This window comes from Microcaecilia unicolor, chromosome 3 (assembly GCF_901765095.1).
Source record: "Microcaecilia unicolor chromosome 3, aMicUni1.1, whole genome shotgun sequence".
In the NCBI taxonomy this organism is placed as follows: domain Eukaryota; kingdom Metazoa; phylum Chordata; class Amphibia; order Gymnophiona; family Siphonopidae; genus Microcaecilia; species Microcaecilia unicolor.
The window spans coordinates 402561140-402586424 of NC_044033.1; the positions used below are offsets into that span (position 1 = coordinate 402561140).

At 46.3% G+C, this 25285-nt stretch overlaps 1 protein-coding gene across 1 annotated transcript in view; it reads left to right on the plus strand.

Annotated features, from left to right (window-relative positions):
* The window catches only part of CDC5L (cell division cycle 5 like), a 253851-nt gene that overhangs the window by 8630 nt on the left and 219936 nt on the right, over positions 1-25285 (plus strand). The window contains exon 2 of the mRNA XM_030198760.1: positions 15132-15235. Coding sequence (XP_030054620.1) covers positions 15132-15235 — 104 coding nt within the window. The remainder of the gene's footprint in view (positions 1-15131; positions 15236-25285) is intronic.

A 25285-nucleotide genomic window follows, 5' to 3' on the forward strand; every position in this document is an offset into this window, starting at 1 on the left:
TGTGAAAAATTACAAGCGGACCTTACGAGACTGGGAGACTGGGCATCTAAATGGCAGATGACGTTTAATGTGAGTAAGTGCAAAGTGATGCATGTGGGAAAGAGGAACCCGAATTATAGCTAGAATGCAAGGCATACAATGAAGCTACAATGTAGTAAATTTAAAATGAATCGGAGAAATATTTTCTTCACTCAACGTGTAATTGAACTCTGGAATTTGTTGCCAGAGAATGTGGTAAAGGCGGTTAGCTTAGTGGAGTTTAAAGAAGGTTTGGACTGCTTCCTAAAGGAAAAATCCATAGACCGTTATTAAATGGAATTGGGGAGAATTCACTGTTTCTGGGATAAGCAGTATAAAATGTTTTGTACATTTTTGGGATCTTGCCAGGTATTTGTGACCTGGATTGGCCACTATTGGAAACAGGATGCTGGGCTCGATGGACCTTTGGTCTTTCCCAGTATGGCAATACTTATGTACTTATGATTGCGCCAGTCTATTGTGTTTTTTAGTGTCTTCCCCCTAGACTATTGTAACAGTCTACAATGGCCTTCCTAAAACTACTGTCAGACTGTCCAAAGCACAGCCATCTGTCTGTGCCCGTAAGTCTGATCATTTCTCCCCACTCCTCGCCCAGCACCATTGGCTTCCTACACCTTTCCATGTATAGTTCAAGATCCATACCTCAGCCTTTCTCACTGGGAACCCCCCCCTTATCTTTCTGCTCTCATTTCTCCCCACATTCCCTTATGTCCCCTCCGCTCTTCCAAACCTTAACAGCAACCAAAAAACAGTATTTCTCTCAGTGCATTGCACAGGCTGCTAATTCAACCAAGCAGTTGTTCAGTATAGTAAACAGCCTACTGCAGTCCCAACAGAACCAGCTTGCCCAGTCTAAACTGAACTGCAATGATTTTGCTGCATACTTTGCCAATAAAAGTAAAAGTCTCCGCCAGGATTCACAGGCAATCCCACCCAGTCCCCAACCAGTCAACCAGGGGTGCATAAACATGCCTCCTCCTGACAGAGACAGATGGGACACTTTTAACCCAATGACAGAGGAGTGCCTTGACAAAATCCTAAGAGACCTTTGACCAACTACCTGCTCCCTCGATCCTTGCCCATCAAAGATAGTGCCACAGGCAAGTGGGTCATTCCATGCCAAGTGGTCTAAAATTAAAAAAAAACCAGTTCCCACCATCATGTTCTCCAATTTTGTTCAAATTTTATCTGTTGCGTGAGTCCGGTGTTAAACGAAGTTTCCCAAAATTTGAGGTCTCTAACTGCAATAGTTGCAGATCTAGACCCCCCTTTTCTGAAAGGTTGTCAGTCCATGAGCACGCAACATTTACCAAAATGCAATTTTTGGGGTCTAATAAAATCCAAACACATTTATAAGTGGCTAAAAAATTCAAATCCTGTACAGTTTTTGATGCTAATTCCGATGAAATACATTTTAACATTATGGATGCAAAATCCAGTCAAACAAGTTGACTCAAAGTGTGCATCAAAATTGGTCGCGACTCATCGGCTAAACACAACAAACTTTGCCTGAACCCAAGTAAAACCGAGCTTCTCTGGGTCCCCGACACAACTGGATACATACCTGACATCAAAATCCCTTTTGGGAAGTACGAACTCCCCCTCAAATCACAAGTCAGGAGCCTTGGAATACAGTTAGATTCAACACTAATGATGATTCCCCAAATCTAAGCAACCTTCAAGAGCTGCTTCTACTATTTGCGACAGCTATGCTGCCTCTCTCCTTACATAGAGAAGGTAAATCTTATCCCAATTGTACATGCCATGATAATATCAAGACTGGATTACTGCAATGCACTATACAACGGTCTGACTACAAAGGGCCTGCACCAGCTCCAGTTGATTCAGAATGCAGCAACAAGACTCATAGAAGGTTGCAAACGACGTGACCATATCACACCATTTTTGCAAAAACTTCATTGGCTACCAGTACAATACAGGGCTAAATTTAAAACTCTGTCTGATCTTCAAGGCCCTGAAAAGAAATGGTCCTGAGTACCTGAAAATAGGATGATCCTCCACACACTGTCAAGGACACTAAGGTCCTCCCAAGGACTTTCACTAACCACACCCTCTCCAAAAGACATTACACAATGTGATACCTGCAAGCGAGCCTTCTCCGGTGTAGCCCCCACACTCTGGAATGGACTGCCTGAAAGGCTCCACACAAGACTATCTCTACTTCAGGAATCAGGTGAAAGCTTGGCTCTTCAACCAGGCCTTTAATGGAAGAAGTAACTAACTTGTTAGTCTCAATCATATACACAAGGAGTGACACGGGCTGCACATACTGCAGCAGGACATGTTCATCCACTCCTACCCTAGCTGAGATAATATTTAACCACTAGGAAAAAAGGCCCGTTTCTGAAACCAATGAAACGGGCGCTAGCAAGGTTTTCCTCAGAGTGTGTATGTTTGAGAGAGTGTGTGTGAGAGTGACAGAGTGAGAGAGAGAGAGTGAATGTGCGAGTGTGTGTGTGATAATGAGAGTGTGTGCCATGGGCCCCCCCTCCCTCCCTTCCTCCCAGTTCCAGTGTCCCCCTTCCCTCCCTCCGATTTCCAGGGTCGTCCCCTCCCTCCCTCCATGTTCCAAGGTCGTCCTCCCCCTCCCTCCCTCCATGTTCCAGGGTCGGCCTCCCCTCCCTCCGAGTTCCAGGGTCGTCCTCCCTCCGAGCTCCAGGGTTGTCGTCCCCTCCCTCCCTCCAAGCTCCAGGGTCGTCCCCTCCCCCCCTCCGAGTTCCAGGGTTGTCCCCCCTCTCTCCAAGTTCCAGGGTTGTCCTCCGAGTTCCAGGGTTGTCCCCCCTCCCTCCAAGTTCCAGGGTTGTCCTCCGAGTTCCAGGGTCGTCCGCCCCCCCCTCGAGTTCCAGGGTCGTCCCCCCTCCTTCCTCAGAGTTCCAGGGTCGTCCCCCCTCCCTCCCTCTCTCCTAGTTCCAGGGTCGTTCACTCCCTCCCTCCCTCTCTCCCTCTGAGTTCCAGGGTCGTCCCCTCCCTCAGAGTTCCAGGGGACCGAGTTTCAGGTTCCCCCCTCCCTCCCTCCCTCAGAGTTTCAGGTTCCTCCTTCCCTCCGACTTTCAAGTTCCCCCCTCCCTCCCAGTTCCAGGATCCCCCCCCCTCGGAATGCGACGTCATACGCATGAGGGTGTTGTCATCCCTTCCTTCCTCTTTTCCTCCCTTCCAGTTCCAGGCCCCCTACCTCCAATTTTTAAAAGTCATCTTCACTTACGAAGTCGGGTTTACGGCGGCCGGCAGCAGCAGCAGCAGAAAAAGGCGTGCAGGCTTGGCCCTTCTCTCTCTCTTAGCTCTGGTCCTGCCCTCATTTCCTGTTTTCGCAAGGGCGGGGCCAGAGCTGAGAGAGAGAGAAAGGTTGAGCCTGCACGCCTGTTACCGCTGCTGCTGTTGTCGGCCGCCGTAAATACGACTTCGTAAGTGAAGTTGACTTTTAAAATTTGGAGGTAGGGGGCCTGGAACTGGAAGGAGGAAGGGAGGGACAACGACACCCTCATCATGCGTATGACGTCACGTTCCATTGCCTGGCAACTCTGCAGCGTTCCCTTCCAGTGATTGGTGTTTACGAACACGGAAGTACATTACGTCATTTCAGGAGATGGATACAGCAGGAGCATGAATGCTTCAAGGCATCACTTTCTCAGCTTCAGAACGTTGGAGAGGCTTTTTATTATATAGGATGTCTCTGACCTCATGTGCAACTTTCTTTAAATCAGTCACCTTACTTTCTAACTCTTCCTACTTTCTTACCTATCTATATGTTACATCTTTGCTTTACCCTTCACTATCAGTTATAATGTTCTGTTACGTATTGTGTTGACATTGTAAGTAGTATACCATGCCATACTTAGTATTGTTTTTGAATATTTTTATCGCCGTAATTGTGTATTGCTCATGTTTGATCTACTCTTATTGTACACTGCCTTGAGTGAATTCTTTCAAAAAGACAGTAAATAAATCCAAATAAATAAATAAAACACTTTTGGGGTGTTATTGGGGTACCTGACAGTATAAATTCTAAAAGAAATGGGTCTCAAGCAAGTCTATCATTGAGTGAAGTATCAGAAGCAAATGTGTTCTCATCCTTAGATCTAAGCCCACAATGGCCAAATAATAGAAGGAACTAACTCCACAACCAAGTATTGTAAAAATAGGGCAATTATTTTATTTACAATAGTTGCGAAGATGATGTGCAAGGAAGGCAAGAATATAGACACAGGTCTTATTATATATATAGTTCAGAGCAAATGTACCTAAATGTCTAACTAGAGTCACTCTGAATCTACAGGACATATAAAAAGGAACATGGGACACATACAACCTGATGCAAACCTCTAGATGGCAGCCTTTTCCTCAAACGGGTAGTCAGGTCTAACGCAGGTCTGCTCCTCAGATGGAATGTCAACACAGTAGCCCCTTGCTTCAGATAAGAGCCCTTTTTTATATAAAAATCATGGGCTGCAGCTTTGCTAATGAAGTACATTCTGACCTTGGGGTGATGCACACATAACTTTGTTTACCCCAAGTATTGTGGCTTCAGACTGGCACCACATTGAAGGAGTCAACTTGACAAGAAGCCAGGGTTTCATAAACAATGTGTAGTTTGCCAACCACAGTGTCTCTCCAGCTGCAAGAGTAATTCCAAGAGTCCTTGGCTGTTCTGGCCATAACATTGATGCTGATAGCAACCTTATTATTCTAGCACATCTGGACTCTAGTCAGCAGTGTTCATCTGTATGCAAGGTTGCAGCTACAGCAAATAGGCTTTGCATTGAAAGACAGAATAAACTCGAGTCTGCATTTTTGAAGTCAGGTTATTATTGCAGGATAATGCCATGTATTTTAATCCCATATATCTTTGTTATGTAAGAGCACATACAGTGCTTCATAGTGCTTGTTTTGCTCCTACACTTATCACCAAGTGCAAGGTAAACCATTCTCTGCCCAGTCTTTAGTTGTTCTCTTTTGAAGCCTCCCATCAAGCCTCCTTCAGTGTTATGTGATCTCCATCATTTTAACCCAGCTGATGGAAAGCTTCTTTTGAGGCACTACATACCTTGTCATCTGAAGTACCTGACCTTAGAGATCCTTTTTTTGGTGGCAGTCAGTTCAGCCCACAGGGTGAGTGAGCTCCAGACCCTAGTAGCTGATCCATCTTACACAAAGTTTTTCAAGAGATTGGTTCTGCACACACACCCTTCCTAAGGTAGTGTCAGAATGCCATCTTAGTTGTTCTACCAATATTTCTTCTAGGATCTCATGCCCATAAAGTTGCAAGTGTAGTACACACTTTGGACACAAGAGAGCCTTGGCCTTGTATCTGGAGTGGACTAAAACCTATAGAAAGCCCACCCAGCCTTTGTTTCTTTTGACCTAAACAGCATGGGAACTGCCATCAGCAAATGCATGCTTTCAAATTTGCTGGCAGACTGCATTTCCTTTACTTATGTCCAGGCTAACTCTGGAGGTTCATGTCACAGCTCATAAAATTAGAGCTATGGCTGCATCAATAGCCCACTTTATATCAGCCTCCATAGAGAAAACTTGTACTGCTGCTGTGTTTAGTCCGCACAGTCACATCCAATTACAGTTTAGAACAAGATTCCTAATGCAGCAGCCGGTTTGGCCAGACAGTCCTTCAGAATCTTGTTAGGGTCTAGAACCCAACTCCATTTACTTAGGCCCATTTATTTTTTTCTGTTCCAGACTGCCTTCCAAAAAAGATACAAGTACATAAGTACATAAGTAGTGCCATACTGGGAAAGACCAAAGGTCCATCTAGCCCAGCATCCTGTCACCGACAGTGGCCAATCCAGGTCAAGGGCACCTGGCACGCTCCCCAAACGTAAAAACATTCCAGACAAGTTATACCTAAAAATGCGGAATTTTTCCAAGTCCATTTAATAGCGGTCTATGGACTTGTCCTTTAGGAATCTATCTAACCCCTTTTTAAACTCCGTCAAGCTAACCGCCCGTACCACGTTCTCCGGCAACGAATTCCAGAGTCTAATTACACGTTGGGTGAAGAAAAATTTTCTCCGATTCGTTTTAAATTTACCACACTGTAGCTTCAACTCATGCCCTCTAGTCCTAGTATTTTTGGATAGCGTGAACAGTCGCTTCACATCCACCCGATCCATTCCACTCATTATTTTATACACTTCTATCATATCTCCCCTCAGCCGTCTCTTCTCCAAGCTGAAAAGCCCTAGCCTTCTCAGCCTCTCTTCATAGGAAAGTCGTCCCATCCCCACTATCATTTTGGTCGCCCTTCGCTGTACCTTTTCCAATTCTACTATATCTTTTTTGAGATACGGAGACCAGTACTGAACACAATACTCCAGGTGCGGTCGCACCATGGAGCGATACAACGGCATTATAACATCCGCACACCTGGACTCCATACCCTTCCTAATAACACCCAACATTCTATTCGCTTTCCTAGCCGCAGCAGCACACTGAGCAGAAGGTTTCAGCGTATCATCGACGACGACACCCAGATCCCTTTCTTGATCCGTAACTCCTAACGCGGAACCTTGCAAGACGTAGCTATAATTCGGGTTCCTCTTACCCACATGCATCACTTTGCACTTGTCAACATTGAACTTCATCTGCCACTTGCACGCCCATTCTCCCAGTCTCGCAAGGTCCTCCTGTAATCGTTCACATTCCTCCTGCGACTTGACGACCCTGAATAATTTTGTGTCATCGGCGAATTTAATTACCTCACTAGTTATTCCCATCTCTAGGTCATTTATAAATACATTAAAAAGCAACGGACCCAGCACAGACCCCTGCGGGACCCCACTAACTACCCTCCTCCACTGGGAATACTGGCCACGCAATCCTACTCTCTGCTTCCTATCTTTCAACCAGTTCTTAATCCATAATAATACCCTACCTCCGATTCCATGACTCTGCAATTTCTTCAGGAGTCTTTCGTGCGGCACTTTGTCAAACGCCTTCTGAAAATCCAGATATACAATATCAACCGGCTCCCCATTGTCTACATGTTTGCTTACCCCCTCAAAAAAATGCATTAGATTGGTGAGGCAAGACTTCCCTTCACTAAATCCGTGCTGACTTTGTCTCATCAGTCCATGTTTTTGTATATGCTCTGCAATTTTATTCTTAATAATAGCCTCCACCATCTTGCCCGGCACCGACGTCAGACTCACCGGTCTATAATTTCCCGGATCTCCTCTGGAACCCTTCTTAAAAATCGGAGTAACATTGGCTACCCTCCAGTCTTCCGGTACTACACTCGATTTTAGGGACAGATTGCATATTTCTAACAGTAGCTCCGCAAGTTCATTTTTTAGTTCTATTAATACTCTGGGATGAATACCATCAGGTCCCGGTGATTTACTACTCTTCAGCTTGCTGAACTGACCCATTACATCCTCCAAGGTTACAGAGAATTTGTTTAGTTTCTCCGACTCCCCCGCTTCAAATATTCTTTCCGGCACCGGTGTCCCCCCCAAATCCTCCTCGGTGAAGACCGAAGCAAAGAATTCATTTAATTTCTCCGCTACGGCTTTGTCCTCCTTGATCGCTCCTTTAACACCATTTTCGTCCAGCGGCCCAACCGACTCTTGTTCACTTGCTATCACTATTCATTAACCCTTGCCTGTTCCAATGACTTCTGCATATTCTCCTTTTTTTTGTTGTTGTTGAAGGCAATCTGTATCTAGGGAGTCCCACATGTATACTGCTTGTTCTCGGAGAAAACCAAGTTATTTAACTTTAGCAGGTGTTCTCCAAGGATAGCAGAATATTTAGTCTTCTCCGAGGACAAGCAGGCTGCTTGTTCTCACTGATGGGTGACGTCCGCGGCAGCCCCTCCAATCGGAATCTTCACTAGCAAAGGCCTTTGCTAGCCCTCGCGCGCCGATGCGCACCGCGCATGCGCGGCCGTCTTCCCGCCCGAAACCGGCTCGTGCCGGCCAGTCTTCTTTTCTCCGCGCTCGGTACGGTTGTGTTTTACCGTTCGTGCCCCGAAAAGTCGACCTCGCGCGTCGTTTTCGACTCGTTTCTGTGAGAAACTCCTAAAATTGTTTGGATTAACCTCTTTTGGGTTTTTCCTTCCTCTACTTCGAGTTTTTTCGCCCCGTTAAGTTTTCTTTCGTCGTCGGGGTAGGCCTTACTTAGGCCCCGGTCGAAATTTCCTATTTTGCTGGTGCCAAATTTCGCCATTTCGTCTTTCGATTTCGCCGGCGTGATTTTTCCGCCCATGACATCGAAGCCTTCCAGCGGCTTCAAGAAGTGCACCCAGTGCGCCCGGGTAATCTCGCTCACTGACAGGCACGCGTCGTGTCTTCAGTGTCTGGGGGCTGGGCACCGCCCTCAGGCCTGTAGTCTGTGTTCCCTTTTGCAAAGGCGGACTCAGGTAGCGAGGTTAGCCCAGTGGAACATTTTGTTCTCGGGCTCTTCATCGGCATCGGCACCGGGGGTATCGAGTGCATCGACGTCTTCAGCGTCCAGACCTTCATCCTCGGCGGCCAGTGCATCGAGTGCATCGAGGCATCGGCCCTCTGCATCGGCGCTGAGACATCGGACAGCTGCATCGACGTCGGTGGTACCGGGACCTCGTCTGCTGATGTCGTCGGACGGTGGTGCTTCGTCCGGAGTGCAGATGAGGGCTGTCCATTCCCCTGCTGTTGGCGGTGAACCTTCGGGTGGGTCTCCTCCTACCCTGAGGGCTCCTGCGGTACAGCCCCCCCGAGACCGACCTTCTTCGGTCTCAGCCCCGAGGAAGCGACGGCTGGATTCTACGTCCTCCTCGTCGGTGCCGGGAAGCTCCGGTGACATGCTGCGTCCCAAGAAGTCGAAGAAGCATCGTCACCGGTCCCCTTCCCATGTCAGTACCGAGAGCTCTGGGTCGCCGAAGGAGTCGGCACCCAGCAGGCATCGGCGCCGAGAGGACCGCTCACCCTCTGTTCAGGAGGTGTCGATGCGCTCCACTCTGGACAGCCCGGAACAGCCTCCACGCCCGGAACAGGTTCTGACGTCGACGCCTGCATCGACCTCCTTGCCTTTCTCTGCAGCCGCTCTGAACGAGAGCCTCCGGGCCGTTCTCCCAGAGATTCTGGGAGAGCTGTTGCGCCCTACCCCTCCGGTACCGGCGGTGCTTGCGCCACTGGTACCGTCAAGCGTGTCGCCGGCTGGCCCATCGCCCGAGGTGAGGTCTCCGGCGTCGGTGCCGCGTGCGGTACCGGCTGCCGTCGCCTCCCAGGCAGGCTCCCAGACTACGTCGGCGGAGGGAGCTTCGCCGATGCGGGCGAGGGAGTCTACCTCTCGACGCCCCCATCGTGGACGTGGCTCCACGGAGTCGAGTCGGGCATGGTTGCAGACACAGGTCCGTGAACTTGTGTCTGACACCGAGGGTGAGGCCTCGTGGGAAGAGGAAGAAGACCCCAGATATTTCTCTGACAAGGAGTCTGAGGGTCTTCCTTCCGATCCCACTCCATCTCCTGAAAGACAGCTTTCTCCTCCTGAGAGTCTGTCTTTTGCTTCCTTTGTCCGGGAGATGTCTTCGGCCATCCCCTTCCCGGTGGTTGTGGAGGACGAGCCCAGGGTTGAAATGTTTGAGCTCCTGGACTATCCTTCTCCACCTAAGGAAGCGTCCACTGTACCCATGCACCATGTCCTAAAAAAGACATTGCTGGCGAACTGGACCAAGCCTTTAACTAATCCCCACATCCCCAAGAAGATCGAGTCCCAGTACCGGATCCATGGGGACCCAGAGCTGATGCGCACTCAGTTGCCTCATGATTCTGGAGTTGTGGATCTGGCCCTAAAGAAGGCTAAGAGTTCTAGGGAGCATGCTTCGGCGCCCCCGGGCAAGGACTCTAGAACCTTGGACTCCTTTGGGAGGAAGGCCTACCATTCTTCTATGCTCGTGGCCAAAATTCAGTCCTACCAGCTCTACACGAGCATACACATGCGGAACAATGTGCGGCAGTTGGCGGGCTTGGTTGATGCGCTTCCCCCTGAGCAAGCCAAGCCTTTTCAGGAGGTGGTCAGGCAGCTGAAGGCGTGCAGAAAATTCCTGGCCAGAGGGGTGTATGACACCTTTGATGTTGCGTCCAGGGCCGCTGCTCAAGGTGTGGTGATGCGCAGGCTCTCATGGCTGCGTGCCTCCGACCTGGAGAATAGAATCCAGCAGCGGATTGCGGACTCGCCTTGCCGTGCGGATAACATTTTTGGAGAGAAAGTCGAACAGGTGGTAGAGCAGCTCCACCAGCGGGACACCGCATTCGACAAGTTCTCCCGCCTTCAGCCTCTACCTCTACAGGTAGAAGATTTTTTGGGGGAAGGAAGACTGTTCCCTACTCTTCTGGCAAGCGTAGGTACAATCCTCCTTCTCGACAGCCTGCGGCCCAGGCTAAGCCCCAATGCGCTCGCTCTCGTCAGCAGCGTGCGCCTCAGCAAGGCCCCTCGGCTCCCCAGCAAAAGCAAGGGACGAGCTTTTGACTGGCTCCAGCAGAGCATAGCCGCCATCCACGTGTCAGTGCCGGGCGACCTGCCAGTCGGAGGGAGGTTGAAAGCTTTTCACCAAAGGTGGCCTCTCATAACCTCCGATCAGTGGGTTCTCCAAATAGTCCGGCAAGGATACACCCTCAATTTGGCCTCAAAACCTCCAAATTGTCCTCCGGGAGCTCAGTCTTACAGCTTCCAGCACAAGCAGGTACTTGCAGAGGAACTCTCCGCCCTTCTCAGCGCCAATGCGGTCGAGCCCGTGCCATCCGGGCAAGAAGGGCTGGGATTCTATTCCAGGTACTTCCTTGTGGAAAAGAAAACAGGGGGGATGCGTCCCATCCTAGACCTAAGGGCCCTGAACAAATATCTGGTCAAAGAAAATTTCAGGATGCTTTCCCTGGGCACCCTCCTTCCCATGATTCAGGAAAACGATTGGCTATGCTCTCTGGACTTGAAGGATGCCTACACACACATCCCGATACTGCCAGCTCACAGACAGTATCTGCGATTTCAGTTGGGCACACGTCACTTCCAGTACTGTGTGCTACCCTTTGGGCTCGCCTCTGCACCCAGGGTGTTCACAAAGTGCTTGGCTGTAGTAGCAGCGGCACTTCGCAGGCTGGGGGTGCACGTGTTCCCATATCTCGACGATTGGCTGGTGAAGAACACATCCGAGGCAGGAGCCCTGCAGTCCATGCAGATGACTATTCGCCTCCTGGAGCTACTGGGGTTTGTGATAAATTATCCAAAGTCCCATCTTCTCCCAGTGCAGAGACTCGAATTCATAGGAGCTCTGCTGGATTCTCGGACAGCTCGCGCCTATCTCCCAGAGACGAGAGCCAACAACTTGTTGTCCCTCGTCTCGCGGGTGCGAGCGTCCCAGCAGATCACAGCTCGGCAGATGTTGAGATTGCTAGGCCACATGGCCTCCACAGTCCATGTGACTCCCATGGCCCGCCTTCACATGAGATCTGCTCAATGGATCCCAGCTTCCCAGTGGTTCCAGGCTGCTGGGGATCTAGAAGACGTGATCCACCTGTCCACGAGTTTTCTCGAATCCCTGTATTGGTGGACGATTTGGTCCAATCTGACTCTGGGACGTCCCTTCCAAATTCCTCAGCCTCTAAAAGTGCTGACCACGGATGCGTCTCTCCTGGGGTGGGGAGCTCATGTCGATGGGCTTCACACCCAAGGAAGCTGGTCCCTCCAGGAACGCGATCTGCAGATCAATCTTCTGGAGTTGCGAGCGATCTGGAACGCTCTGAAGGCTTTCAGAGATCGGCTGTCCCACCAAATTATCCAAATTCAGACAGACAACCAGGTTGCCATGTACTACGTCAACAAGCAGGGGGGCACCGGATCTCGCCCCCTGTGTCAGGAAGCCGTCAGCATGTGGCTCTGGGCTCGCCGTCACGGCATAGTGCTCCAAGCCACATATCTGGCAGGCGTAAACAACAGTCTGGCCGACAGGTTGAGCAGGATTATGCAACCTCACGAGTGGTCGCTCAATTCCCGTGTAGTGCGACAGATCTTCCAGGTGTGGGGCACCCCCTTGGTAGACCTCTTCGCATCTCGAGCCAACTACAAAGTCCCTCAGTTCTGTTCCAGGCTTCAGGCCCACGGCAGATTGGCATCGGATGCCTTCCTCCTGGACTGGGGGGAGGGTCTACTGTATGCTTATCCTCCCATACCTCTGGTGGGGAAGACTTTGTTGAAACTCAAGCAACATCAAGGCACCATGATTCTGATTGCTCCTTTTTGGCCGCGTCGGATCTGGTTCCCTCTTCTTCTGGAGTTGTCCTCCGAAGAACCATGGAGATTGGAGTGTTTTCCGACCCTCATCACACAGGACGAGGGGGCGCTTCTGCATCCCAACCTCCGGTCCCTGGCTCTCACGGCCTGGATGTTGAGAGCGTAGACTTTGCCTCTTTGGGTCTGTCAGAGGGTGTCTCCCGCATCTTGCTTGCTTCCAGGAAAGATTCCACTAAGAGGAGTTACTTCTTTCTATGGAGGAGGTTTGCCGTCTGGTGTGACAGCAAGGCCCTAGATCCTCGCTCTTGTCCTTCACAGACCCTGCTTGAATACCTTCTGCACTTGTCTGAGTCTGGTCTCAAGACCAACTCTGTAAGGGTTCACCTTAGTGCAATCAGTGCATACCATTACCGTGTGGAAGGTAAGCCGATCTCAGGACAGCCTTTAGTTGTTCGCTTCATGAGAGGTTTGCTGTTGTCAAAGCCCCCTGTCAAGCCTCCTACAGTGTCATGGGATCTCAATGTCGTTCTCACCCAGCTGATGAAACCTCCTTTTGAGCCACTGAATTCCTGCCATCTGAAGTACTTGACCTGGAAGGTCATTTTCTTGGTGGCAGTTACTTCAGCTCGTAGAGTCAGTGAGCTTCAGGCCCTGGTAGCCCAGGCCCCTTACACCAAATTTCATCATAACAGAGTAGTCCTCCGCACTCACCCTAAGTTCTTGCCAAAGGTTGTGTCGGAGTTCCATCTGAACCAGTCAATTGTCTTGCCAACATTCTTTCCCCGTCCTCATTCCTGACCTGCTGAACGTCAGCTGCACATATTGGACTGCAAGAGAGCATTGGCCTTCTATCTGGAGCGGACACAGCCCAACAGACAGTCCGCCCAATTGTTTGTTTCTTTTGATCCCAATAGGAGGGGAGTGGCTGTGGGGAAACGCACCATATCCAATTGGCTAGCAGATTGCATTTCCTTCACTTACGCCCAGGCGGGGCTGGCTCTTGAGGGTCATGTCACGGCTCATAATGTTAGAGCCATGGCTGCGTCGGTAGCCCACTTGAAGTCAGCCTCTATTGAAGAAATTTGCAAAGCTGCGACGTGGTCATCTGTCCACACATTCACATCTCATTACTGCCTGCAGCAGGATACCCGACGCGACAGTCGGTTCGGGCAGTCAGTTCTTCAGAACCTGTTTGGGCTTTAGGATCCAACTCCACCCCCCGAGGGCCCTGTTTGTTCTGTTCCAGGCTCCACTCTCAGTTAGTTGGTAAATTTTTTAGGTCAATCTCAGTTATGTCCTCGCCGTTGCGAGGCCCAATTGACCATGGTTGTTGTTTTGAGTGAGCCTGGGGGCTAGGGATACCCCATCAGTGAGAACAAGCAGCCTGCTTGTCCTCGGAGAAAGCGAATGCTACATACCTGTAGAAGGTATTCTCCGAGGACAGCAGGCTGATTGTTCTCACAAACCCGCCCGCCTCCCCTTTGGAGTTGTGTCTTCCCTTGTCTTTGTCTTGCTACATATGAGACTGGCCGGCACAAGCCGGTTTCGGGCGGGAAGACGGCCGCGCATGTGCATCGGCGCGCGAGGGCTAGCAAAGGCCTTTGCTAGTGAAGATTCCGATTGGAGGGGCTGCCGCGGACGTCACCCATCAGTGAGAACAATCAGCCTGCTGTCCTCGGAGAATACCTTCTACAGGTATGTAGCATTCGCTTTACCTACTCTCACTCCTGTCCTTTGGTATTACATTATATAAACTAAAAACTTGACTGGCTAGGTCCTGTGTAACAGGAGCAGGTGGGAGGATGTATGTATGCATAGTACCTCAATCTTTAAAAATACTTTTTTGCCAGCCTCAAATGCCATACTCAGCTCAGGTCCATCGCAGCAGTATGCATGTACCTGGAGCAGTTGTAGTGGGTGCAGTGTACTTCAGGCAGGTGGACCCAGGCCCATCCCTCTCTACCTGTTACACTTGTGGTGGTAAATGTGAGCCCTCCAAAACCCACCACAAACCCACTGTACCCATATGTAGGTGTCCCCCTTCATCCCTAAGGGCTATGGTAGTGGTGTACAGTTGCTGGTTTTGGGGTTTGGGGAGCTCAGCACTCAGGGGAAGGGAGCTATGCACCTGGGACCTTTTTCTGAAGTCCACTGCAGAGCCCCCTAGGGTGCCCGGTTGGTGTCCTGGCATGTGAGGGGGACCAGTGCACTACAAATGCTGGCTCCTCCCACGACTAAATGGCTTGGATTTGGTCATTTTTGAGATGGGCGTCCTCGGTTTCCATTATGGCCGAAAACCGGGGATGACCATCTGAAAAACGACCTAAGGTCGACCAAAATTTCATGATTTGGGCGCCCCCGACTGTATTATCGAAGCGAAAGATGGACATCCATCTTGTTTCGATAATACGGGTTGCCCCGCCCCTTTATGGGGCCGTCCTGCGAGGAAGCCCTCATGAAAACTTGGGCGCCACGTTCGATTATGCTCCTCATTGTGAAATAAAGTGACTCACCACAATTTACAGAATCACTCACTGGTAGAAGGAAGATGTAAATTGATGATGCAGGTCTTCTTAAAATCAGAATGCACCCTAAGCTGTCTTCATCAGCTTGGAAAATAATCTTCATATTACTGCAAATTAATTATTTTCATTGGGAATTTGAATTTAGTGGTGTACATATTGGTCTAGCCGATCTGTAAGTGAATTGTTTAATTCAGAATCATTTCAGATCTTATCATTTTTCTCAGTGATTTTTTTTTTCCCTGTTTAGGAGAGAAAGTGTATTAAATCAAAATTAGCTTTCTGTTGAATTTAGTTTTGATGAACATTGTACATTTTTTCTTTTTCAAGGATGAAATTCTTAAAGCAGCTGTTATGAAATATGGCAAAAACCAGTGGTCTCGAATAGCTTCCTTGTTGCACAGAAAATCAGCAAAGCAGTGTAAAGCTCGATGGTATGTACAAATCCTTATTTGATTGCTTAGTAAAAACCTTTACATTACTTTAAAATAGAAGAGCTTTTCATTATTATTCTTGTCTTTTTTTCCTAGATTGTCAAACTAATGCATGGATATTGCTCATTTGAATATTCATTTATAATGGTAGTTCACAGTCCTAGGGGAAGAAAGTCCTAGCCATTATTTAACAGTTACCTATAGATGAAAGAGGGTTAAAAGGGGCACTCGGAGAGGACAAGGCCACAGTAGAGAGACTAAATGAATTCTTTGCTTCGGTCTTCACTGAGGGAGATGTGGGGGAGATACGTGTGTCAGAAATAGTATCTAATGGTAAGCTAATAATAAGTGATAGGGCAATTTGACAAACTAAAGAGTAGCAATCACCTGGACCAGACTGTATACATCCTAGAGTACTGATCGAATTAAAAGATGAACGTTGCAGAGCTGGTATTAGTAATTGTAATATAGCTTTAAAATCAAGCTTGGTACCAGAAGATTGGAGGGTGGCCAGTGTAATGCCAAATTTTAAAAAGGGATCCAGAGGAGTCAAGACTGGTGAGCTTGATGTTGCTGCCAGGCAAAATGGTAGAGATTATTATAAAGAACAAAATGGAGGCTGACCAAATTTCGATTTTGGTTATGGCACCAAAACCGGTCAAAAATCCTATTTCTGCCTGGTTTAGTTTCAGCTGAAAGGTTATTTTAATTTTCGGCCATGTTTCAGTTTTGGCTGAAAGTGACAATGGGGCTCATTTTCAAAGCACTTAGACTTACAAAGTTCCATAGGTTAGTCTGAGTGCTTTCAAAATGAGCCCCCGTGTTTTCATGGAAGCTGAAAATTTGTGTTTTGTACCCTGCCCCCCCCCCCCCCCCCCCACCCGTAGACCCTCCTGGACCTATCTTACAATTCCTGATGATCTAGGGGTGTTGTTGGGGCAGGAGTGGTCCCAAATTGGTTTCTAGGGTTTTGGTGCCCCCTTGCAATCTACAAATCCCCAGTTACAGCATCTCCTTTTTTTATCTCTCTCTTTTCTTGCTTCCCCTCCCCTGCCCAGCATTGCCTTTTTTCCCCCTCCTTCCCCTTTACCTGTCAAGCATCCCCCCCTCTCTCCATCTTCCAGTTCAGCATTGCCTTTATTACTTTTCCTCCTCCCATCCTTCGGTCAGAGGCAGCAGAATCCCTCTTTGGTTGGGGGGACCCAGCTCCTATCACTGTTTTTTTTACTTTACACTTAGGGAATAATTTTATAAAGTCATTTTTATGCACATGTGGCCACAGCAACAACCCTAACTATAAAGAGGCAGCAATTCGCTACACCAGGCCCAATAACACTAATATACCTTCATTAGGGAAAGCAGAATAAACTGGACTGCAACAAAACCCCACAAACTACACAGTAATGGAATACCACACCTCAGTCACATATTTAGAACATGGACATGCCTTCAAATACAGAATAAGGGGACACAAATTAGAAATAGCAGTATCTAAAGAAAAACTAAACTGGGAATCCCAAGCAACCAGAGAGCGAAAGAAAGAAATTTCTTCTACTACTGCACTAACAGAAAGATATCAGAGATATGCACATTTCCCAAAATTGAGAAAGAAAATTAAAAACTTTCCACAAAAAAAAAGAAATGAGCAGGAAATACTGTATAATCCTAGAGATGTGAGTGCAGCAGAACTACCATGAGCTGCTGGGGCAGTTGAATGCTGCAGAGAGAGAGATGAAGGATTGCACCTATTGAACAAAGGCCATTGTGCTCCAATTTTATCTCTCATGTACCTTTGACTTGGTCAACTATATGCTACTTCTGCACCTATTGGACAAAGTAGAACTCTCGGAGTTTTACATTGTTTAAGGAAAGCTTTAAACCAAAAACCCATTTTCAGAGCCTTGGCCCCTAAATTGTGGCATCCCACAGGTGGCTCCCCTTTTGCCTATCTTGTTTAATAGTCTTATGAGTACTTAGGGAGCAGTACTATCAGAGTTTGATGTCCTCTACATACTTATAAAATAATACATCACCCTCCCTACTCATATCGATATTACCAAATGTGAAGAAAGCTTTCCTTAGTGCCCTCACCAGATCAGTGTAGAAACTGGGGGTTTGTTGTGTTCATCGACTGGCAGCTAGAGATAGAAAACCACAGATGTGTGCTCTGCCCTATAAGGAAACTGTGCAGCTCCAACACTTCAGTAGTTTTCTATATCTACCAGAGGGAATGTGGTCCACAATGCGGCTCCTGGACTGAGGATTGAGGCCTGTTCCTGTACCAGTTAGTCAACTGGTGTCCAGTTGAGCTAGGAGGTTCCTAATCATAGGGCGATTACCCATGAAGGGTATACCTTAACAAACAAACAAAAAAAAAAGCAGCAGCAAGGAAATAAAAAGGTGCTGATTTCAGGGGAGAACTTTTCCTGCTGGCAGTCAGCTTTGGGTAAACTGCCTCTTCTCCTCTGCAAGGATGTCAGGTAGGCACTGTGTGTCGTCCCAGTTGATCAGTTGGTCTGATCTGTGGGTTATGGATCTCCCGCTGTGCTGTGGTGTTACCTGATCAAACTCTAATCTTTCAGCATGCTGCAGCATGATGGCTTCAGCTGAGGCCGTTAAGCACTGTTCACACTGTGGGACCAACCACTCAAAGTGGAGGAACACTCGGTCCCTGCGAATGCCACTGCGGGGCCACAAGAATGTATTGGATCTTTGTTCTTCTTGCTGTCTGTCCTCCAAATACTGGGAAATTGTGTTGGAAAGTGTGGTATCCCCCTCGGAGTGGGAAGTGTCTTGTCTTTAAAATCAAGCATAGTACCGGAAGATTGGAGGGTGGACAGTGTAATGCCGATTTTTAAAAAAAGGTTCCAGAGGAGATCTGGGAAATTATAGACCGGTGAGCCTGATATTGGTGCCAGGCAGAATGGTAGATACTATTTTATAAAGAACAAAATTACAGAGCATATTCAAAAGCATGGCTTAATGAGACAAAGCCAAAATGGATTTAGTGAAGGGAAATCTTGCCTCACCAATCTACTACATTCCTTAGAAGGGGTGAACAAACATGTGGATAAAGATGAGCCTGTTGATATTGTGTATCTGGATTTTCAAAAGGCATTTGACAAAGTACCTCATGAAAGACTCCAGAGGAAATTGGAAAGTCATGGGATAGGAGATAGTGTTCAATTGTGGATTAAAAACTGGTTAAAAGATAGAAAACAGAGAGTAAGGTTAAATGGTAAATATTCTCAATGGAGAAGGGTAGATGTTCCACAGGGGTCTGTGCTGGGACCGCTGCTTTTTAACATATTTATAAATCATCAAGCGATGAGACTAACTAAGGTAATTAAATTTGCTGATGGCACAAAGTTATTTAAAGTTGTTGAAATCCTCTGGTCATTGTGCAGCGGCAGCCAAGAAAGCATAGTAACATAGTAAATGACAGCAGATAAAGACCTGTACAGTCCATCCAGTCTGCCCAACGAGATAAACAAAACAGAGAGATTTTGACGTAAAAATCCCATCAATAGATAAACCATGCGCTTATTTCAGTGTGATGGCACTCTTTTATTGTTAGCTTTAAGTACTGTGAACATACTTTGGCAAATAAAATGTTAGGTATTATTAAGAAAGGAATGGAAAACAAAAATGAGGATGTTATAATGCCTTTGTATTGTTCCATGGTACAGCTGCACCTCTAATATTGTGTTCAGTTCTGGTCACCATATCTCAAAACAGATATAGCAGAATTGAAAAAGGTTCAAAGAAGAGCAACCAGCATGATAAAGGGGAAGGAACCCCTCTCATATGAGGAAAGGAGAAAGAGATTACGGCTCTTCAGCTTGGGAAGGAGACGGCTGAGGGGGAGATATGATTGAGGACTACAAAATCCTGAGTGGTGTAGAATGAGTAGAGGTTATTTGATTTTTTTTTTTTTTTTACTCTTTCAAAAAATAGAAAGACTAGGGGACAGTCAATGAATTACATGGAAATATTTTTAAAACAAATAGGAGGAAGTATTTTTTCACTCTATGAATAGTTAAGCTCTGGAGCTCAATGCTGGAGGATGTGATAACAATAGTTAGCATATCTGGGTTTAAAAAAGGTTTGGACAAGTTCCTGGAGGAAAAGTCCATAGTCTGCTATTAAGACAGACATGGGGAAGCCACTGCTTTCCCTGGGACTGGTAGCGTGTAATGTTGCTACTATTTGGGTTTTTGTGCTAAGGGAAAAGGGAAAAGCATATGTATACAACCTCCCTTATCTAGAAATCAGCAGAAAAAGAGATGTGTAAAAAGTGTAGCAATCTCCTAATTATGTTACAACTTAAATATTTAAAGAGAGCACAATATGGCATCAGAGAAGTAAAACTAGACTATAAGCCCTCTTATAGCACTCAGCTATTTCAGGGCATAACCTATATTTTATATTATATTTTTGATACATATCAAATAATTTTGAGATTATTTTTTGATAATAAAATAATAAATGAATGGGAGAGGCATGTTGGCAAATAAAGATTGGTGCCCTGAAATAGCTGAGTGTTGTAAGAGGACTTATAGCTTACTTTCAGTTCTGTCTGATGCCATATTTTGCTCTATTTAAATATTTAGTTTCAAATGAGTTGTAACATAATTGGACATCTCTCCACTATTTGGGTTTCTGCCAGGTACTTGTGACCTAGATTGGCCACTGTTTGAAACAGGATACTAGGCTAGATGACCATTGATCTGACCCAGTATTGGCTATTCTTATTTAGGGGCTTTCTTTAAGCTCCTTGAAAGTACAGGTGACAGTTCTGGCCTGTTTTCATTGTCAGCTACAGAACTTCTCTCTGGCCTTCCATCCGGATGTTATACGTTTCCTGAAAGGGGTTAATCGTCTCTAGCTGCCAGTTTTACCCTTATGTCGAGAGTGGAGCTTGAATCTTGTTCTTAGGGCACTTCAAAGGCCTACCTTGAATCTCTTAATAGAATCATTTTAAAGAATTTGACCTTGAAAATGGTGCGGTTTGTTTTTTGGCCTGTTCACTGAGTTTCAGAACTGCAAGCTCTTTCCTGCTGGGACAAGTTTCAACTTTTCAATCTACAAGGTACTTTCCTTCTTTCCAAAAATGGTGTTTCCATTCCATGTGAACCAGGACTTAATCCTCCTTGATTATGGAGTTGATTTTTTTTTCTCTGCATTTGCTGTATGATTGCAGGGCATGGATGATGTATCTTGAGATGACGAATGAATTTCGTAGAACTAACAGGTTATTTGTTCTTTTTGAGTCTTTCAGGTGAGGCGGGGTGGCCTCTAAGGCAACCATTGCCCTTTGGCTTAAATAGACAGTTTCTTTAACGTGTATCCTTGTGGGGGAAACAGCCTCTTTCACTGCTAAGAGCACATTATATGAGGGGAGTGGCTCAGTGCAGTTTTTCCTTTGGACTTCTATAGAGCAGAAATGTGGCATTTTTTCCACACCGTTTCCAAGCACTATCACCTAGATGTGGTGGGAGGGGAAGCTACCTTTGGGGCTTCAGTGGTTGTGGCTGGGGTTTCTGAATTACTTCTGGTTGAAGACTGCTACATCCAGATGTTTCTGAGCTGATCTGATGAGGGCGCTAAGAAAGGACAAATTAGATCTTGCCTTCTAATTTTCTTTCCTTTAGACCCACCAGATCAGTCCAGGTTCCTGCCCTATACAGTGACATCTTGTTTGATTTTTACCTAGTTTTGTTTCTCAAAGTTCTGCTTCTCTTTTTTTTTTTTTTTTGTTTAATCTCCACACTTTCCTCTCACAGAGATTGTTTTTGTGATGCATGTGTAGGAATGAAGTTTGTTTTGGTGGTCTAACAGGCTTTCCACTGCTTTGTTATCTAAATACTGATGTGCTAGAGCTGAACACTTTTTTTATTTTTCTCTCTCTACCTGCTGCTCAGTGGACACAACAAACCCACACTTTCTGGAGTGATCTGGTGGGGTTACAGGAAATAAAATTAGCAGGTAAGGTCTAATTTGTCCGTTAATTCTATCCAAGATTGTTACTTTAGTGGAAAATTAGTCAATAGATAACCTACTAAAGCTAAATGTTGAAAAAACAAAAATATCCAGGCTTGGAGCCTCACTTGAAAACTTATCAACCAACAGCTTAATAACACAGAATAGATATTTCATGTTTGAAACACATCTTTAAAGGTCATAGGAGTTATCTTAAATTTCACCTGAGCCTTTGATCTTAATGTGAACCTATTTATAAAACAGGGTCTTTCGACATCTAAGGTGAAGCAGAATGTATTTCACATATATGATCATTTTAAAATAGTGCAAGCCCTGTTAGATTACTACTGCTAGTTCTACTACTAATTATTTCTATAGCGCTACTGGTTGTATGCAGCACTGTTCACATTCTGTCCCTAGAAGGCTCACAATCTAAGTTTTCTTGTGCCTGGGGCAATGGAGGGTTAAGTGACTTGCCCATGGTCACAAGGAGCTGCAGTGGTAATCAAACCCAGGTTGCCAGGATCAAAGCCCACTACACTAACCATTAGGCTACTCCTCCACTCAGTGCACTATATTGTGGCTGTTAGAACAAATTATTAAAGCAGCTTCAGTCACCTCAAAACTCAACAGCCAGTCTAATGTATAATGCAAAGAAACCTGACCATGTAACCCCTCAAAACCAATTTATAGTAAACTTTCCATCTGTAAAGAACTTAAAATATAAATTCATCTTTATGCCTTTCCTTTCATATCAGGTGGCAAAATTGTGTTATATTCCCTTGGTTGTTAGATCTGAACCAAATTATGGGGGTCTTTTACTAAAGCTTAGCTTGAGTTATCTGCAGCAGGGCCCATTTTATTCCTATATGATATTGCACCAAAATAAAAAAAAACAAAACCTTATTTTCAACATTTCTGGACAATTCTTTATATAAAACTTAAAATATCCATGTACCTACTAAGTCTATTTACACTCTGTTGATATCCCAGAAATGACTGGTTGTCTTTTATTTTGAATCCATGATGATCCAGATTCTTGGTAATCCTGGTTTAGAAGTAACTGTATCATATTATAAGGGCACCCCGACATAATAGACCATGACAAAAACCCCCCAACAAAACAGAGTAAAACTAAAACAGACCATGACAAAGAAAACCCTCCCAAAAAACCCCAAGACAAAATAGACTCTACACAAAACAGGGCAGGGAAACCTCCTTAACCAAGCCGGATTATCTTGTCAAGCAGATTTTTGATTCTCACTAGATACCAAGTGTGGATAGTGAAGTCAAGCCGTAGGCAGGTGCCAGGACTTTCAAGTGACAAGCTGTGGACTTTCTCAGTAAATCTATTTCATCAGATCCTTTTGTCAGGGACTTTTATGTCGGGAACCTTTTTGTTTGGAACTTTTTTGTCTGGTTTCTTTTGTCTGTTTTTTTTTTTGACCGGTTTCTTTTGACAGGGTGCCTATTATAAGATGCTTATGCAGAGCCATGTCAAAGAAAAAGTGGGTAGACCATTGTGGATCCAAAGGAGTGGAGGAGTGGCCTAGTGGTTAGGGTGGTGGACTTTGGTCCTGGGGAACTGAGGAGCGGGGGATACTTCTGCTTGCTTTTTTTTTTTTTTTTAATTTGAGCCATGTCAAAGGCCTTGCTGATATCTAAGTACATCACATCCAACTGTACCCATGATCCATCTCTCTGGTCACCCAGTCTCTCTTATTTGTATTTATTAGGAATATCCTGAAGACACAACAGGTTGGTGGTATCTCCTTCAATCAAATTATCTGGTCACCCTGTCAAAAGAAATTAATCAGATTCATCTTACAAGATCTGAACCTACTAAAAATGTGCTGTCTTGGATCTTGCAATTCATTGGATCCAGGGCTGGTTTGAGAATCTCTGTCTTAGAACTCTTAGGCCAGTGGTGCTCATTGTTGGTCCTTGAGATCTGCAATCCAGTCGGGTTTTCAGGATTTCCCCAGTGAATTTGTATGAGATCTATTAGCATGCACTGCCTCCAATGTATTCTAATAGATCTCATGCTTATTGTAGAATTCCTGAAAACCCAACTGGGTTGCGGACCTTGAGGACCGACATTGAGCACCTCTGTCTTGAGCCCATAGATCTGTCTGCACAAACATGACATCTGGGAATTGGGAAATTGGCTTTATTCCCTTTCATTTACAGAAGAGAATCTTTTTTTTTTTCCATAGCGTCCCACAGATCAATCCAGAGACGAGTGGGTTGTGTCCCTCTACCAGCAGGTGGAGATAGAGAGAACTCCAGAGTTTTACTATATGTAGACCCGTGCAGCCATCTTACTCTCTGTATTCTCTCTATCTCAGCAGGTGGATAGACATATCCTGTGCAGCTCTCTGGATTGAGATGTGCTCCTAGCCTGTTCCCTCAGGTTTAGTTGAGCTCATGGGAATTTGCTCCTAGCCTGTTCCCTCAGGATTAGTTGAGCTGGGGGTTCATGGCCATCCTGAGCCAGTAAGGGGTACACCTGGTGGTGCCAGGTCCCTCCCCTACCCTGTCGCCAGGCTTGGTGGCCTTCGTTGGAGCGACGCTTCTGATGTTCCCTGCAACTCCTGCCTCTTTTAAAAAAAAAAAAAACAAAAACGCATCAGCTAGTATTCCTTTCCTTTGGGGCTTTATTTCTACTTTCCTGTGGGTAAGTGTAATTTTCTTTATTTAACATTCGATTTCGGCGCTGGCAGGGAGAACATTATTAGTGCTCCGTTGTATTACTAGTCAGCGCCGCGGTTTTGGCGGGATCGCACTGTTGCGGACGCCATTTTGGGTTTCTAACTACTTCGCGAGACGCTTTCAGGCTCCCTGCAGTTTTGCGGTTAATTTCTCAGGAGCGCTTTCTGAGGGCTAGCAGAAGTGTGGGGCGCGAGGCGTTTGGGCCGTTGTCCGATCCGTCGTCTTTTCGTCTGCTGTTTCTATGAGAATTGAGGGAACGTTGTTCTTCCTCATGGTTTCTTGGCTGCGGTCCTCTGTTGCAGTGAGAGTTCATCCTTGCACGTGAAGGCATGCGTCTCTCGTCTCTTGCTGGTTTAGGCAGCATTGTTTTGCAGCAACGGAACATTATTTTCCTGCGCCAGGCCTGAGATTCCAGTCCCTCTCTTAGTGTGGTATCCTCTCCTTCGGTTAGAGGGGCTTTTATGGCTAGTAGATGGTTTGCTGCATTTTGCATAGTTAGTGCCTTCTGCGATTCCCTGGGTCCTACTAGCACTATCTTTGGTTTTTAGTTTACTTTAGCCTTTACTTCTGGAAGACAGGGGTTGTTCGTGGCAGCTAGGCTCTTTCGAAGCTGTCCCGATTGTCCTGTTAGGCACCTTTCTAGAGGAAGGCATGGGCTCATAAGTACATAAGTAGTGCCATACTGGGAAAGACCAAAGGTCCATCTAGCCCAGCATCCTGTCACCGACAGTGGCCAATCCAGGTCAAGGGCACCTGGCACGCTCCCCAAACGTAAAAACATTCCAGACAAGTTATACCTAAAAATGCGGAATTTTTCCAAGTCCATTTAATAGCGGTCTATGGACTTGTCCTTTAGGAATCTATCTAACCCCTTTTTAAACTCCGTCAAGCTAACCGCCCGTACCACGTTCTCCGGCAACGAATTCCAGAGTCTAATTACACGTTGGGTGAAGAAAAATTTTCTCCGATTCGTTTTAAATTTACCACACTGTAGCTTCAACTCATGCCCTCTAGTCCTAGTATTTTTGGATAGCGTGAACAATCGCTTCACATCCACCCGATCCATTCCACTCATTATTTTATACACTTCTATCATATCTCCCCTCAGCCGTCTCTTCTCCAAGCTGAAAAGCCCTAGCCTTCTCAGCCTCTCTTCATAGGAAAGTCGTCCCATCCCCACTATCATTTTCGTCGCCCTTCGCTGTACCTTTTCCAATTCTACTATATCTTTTTTGAGATACGGAGACCAGTACTGAACACAATACTCCAGGTGCGGTCGCACCATGGAGCGATACAACGGCATTATAACATCCGCACACCTGGACTCCATACCCTTCCTAATAACACCCAACATTC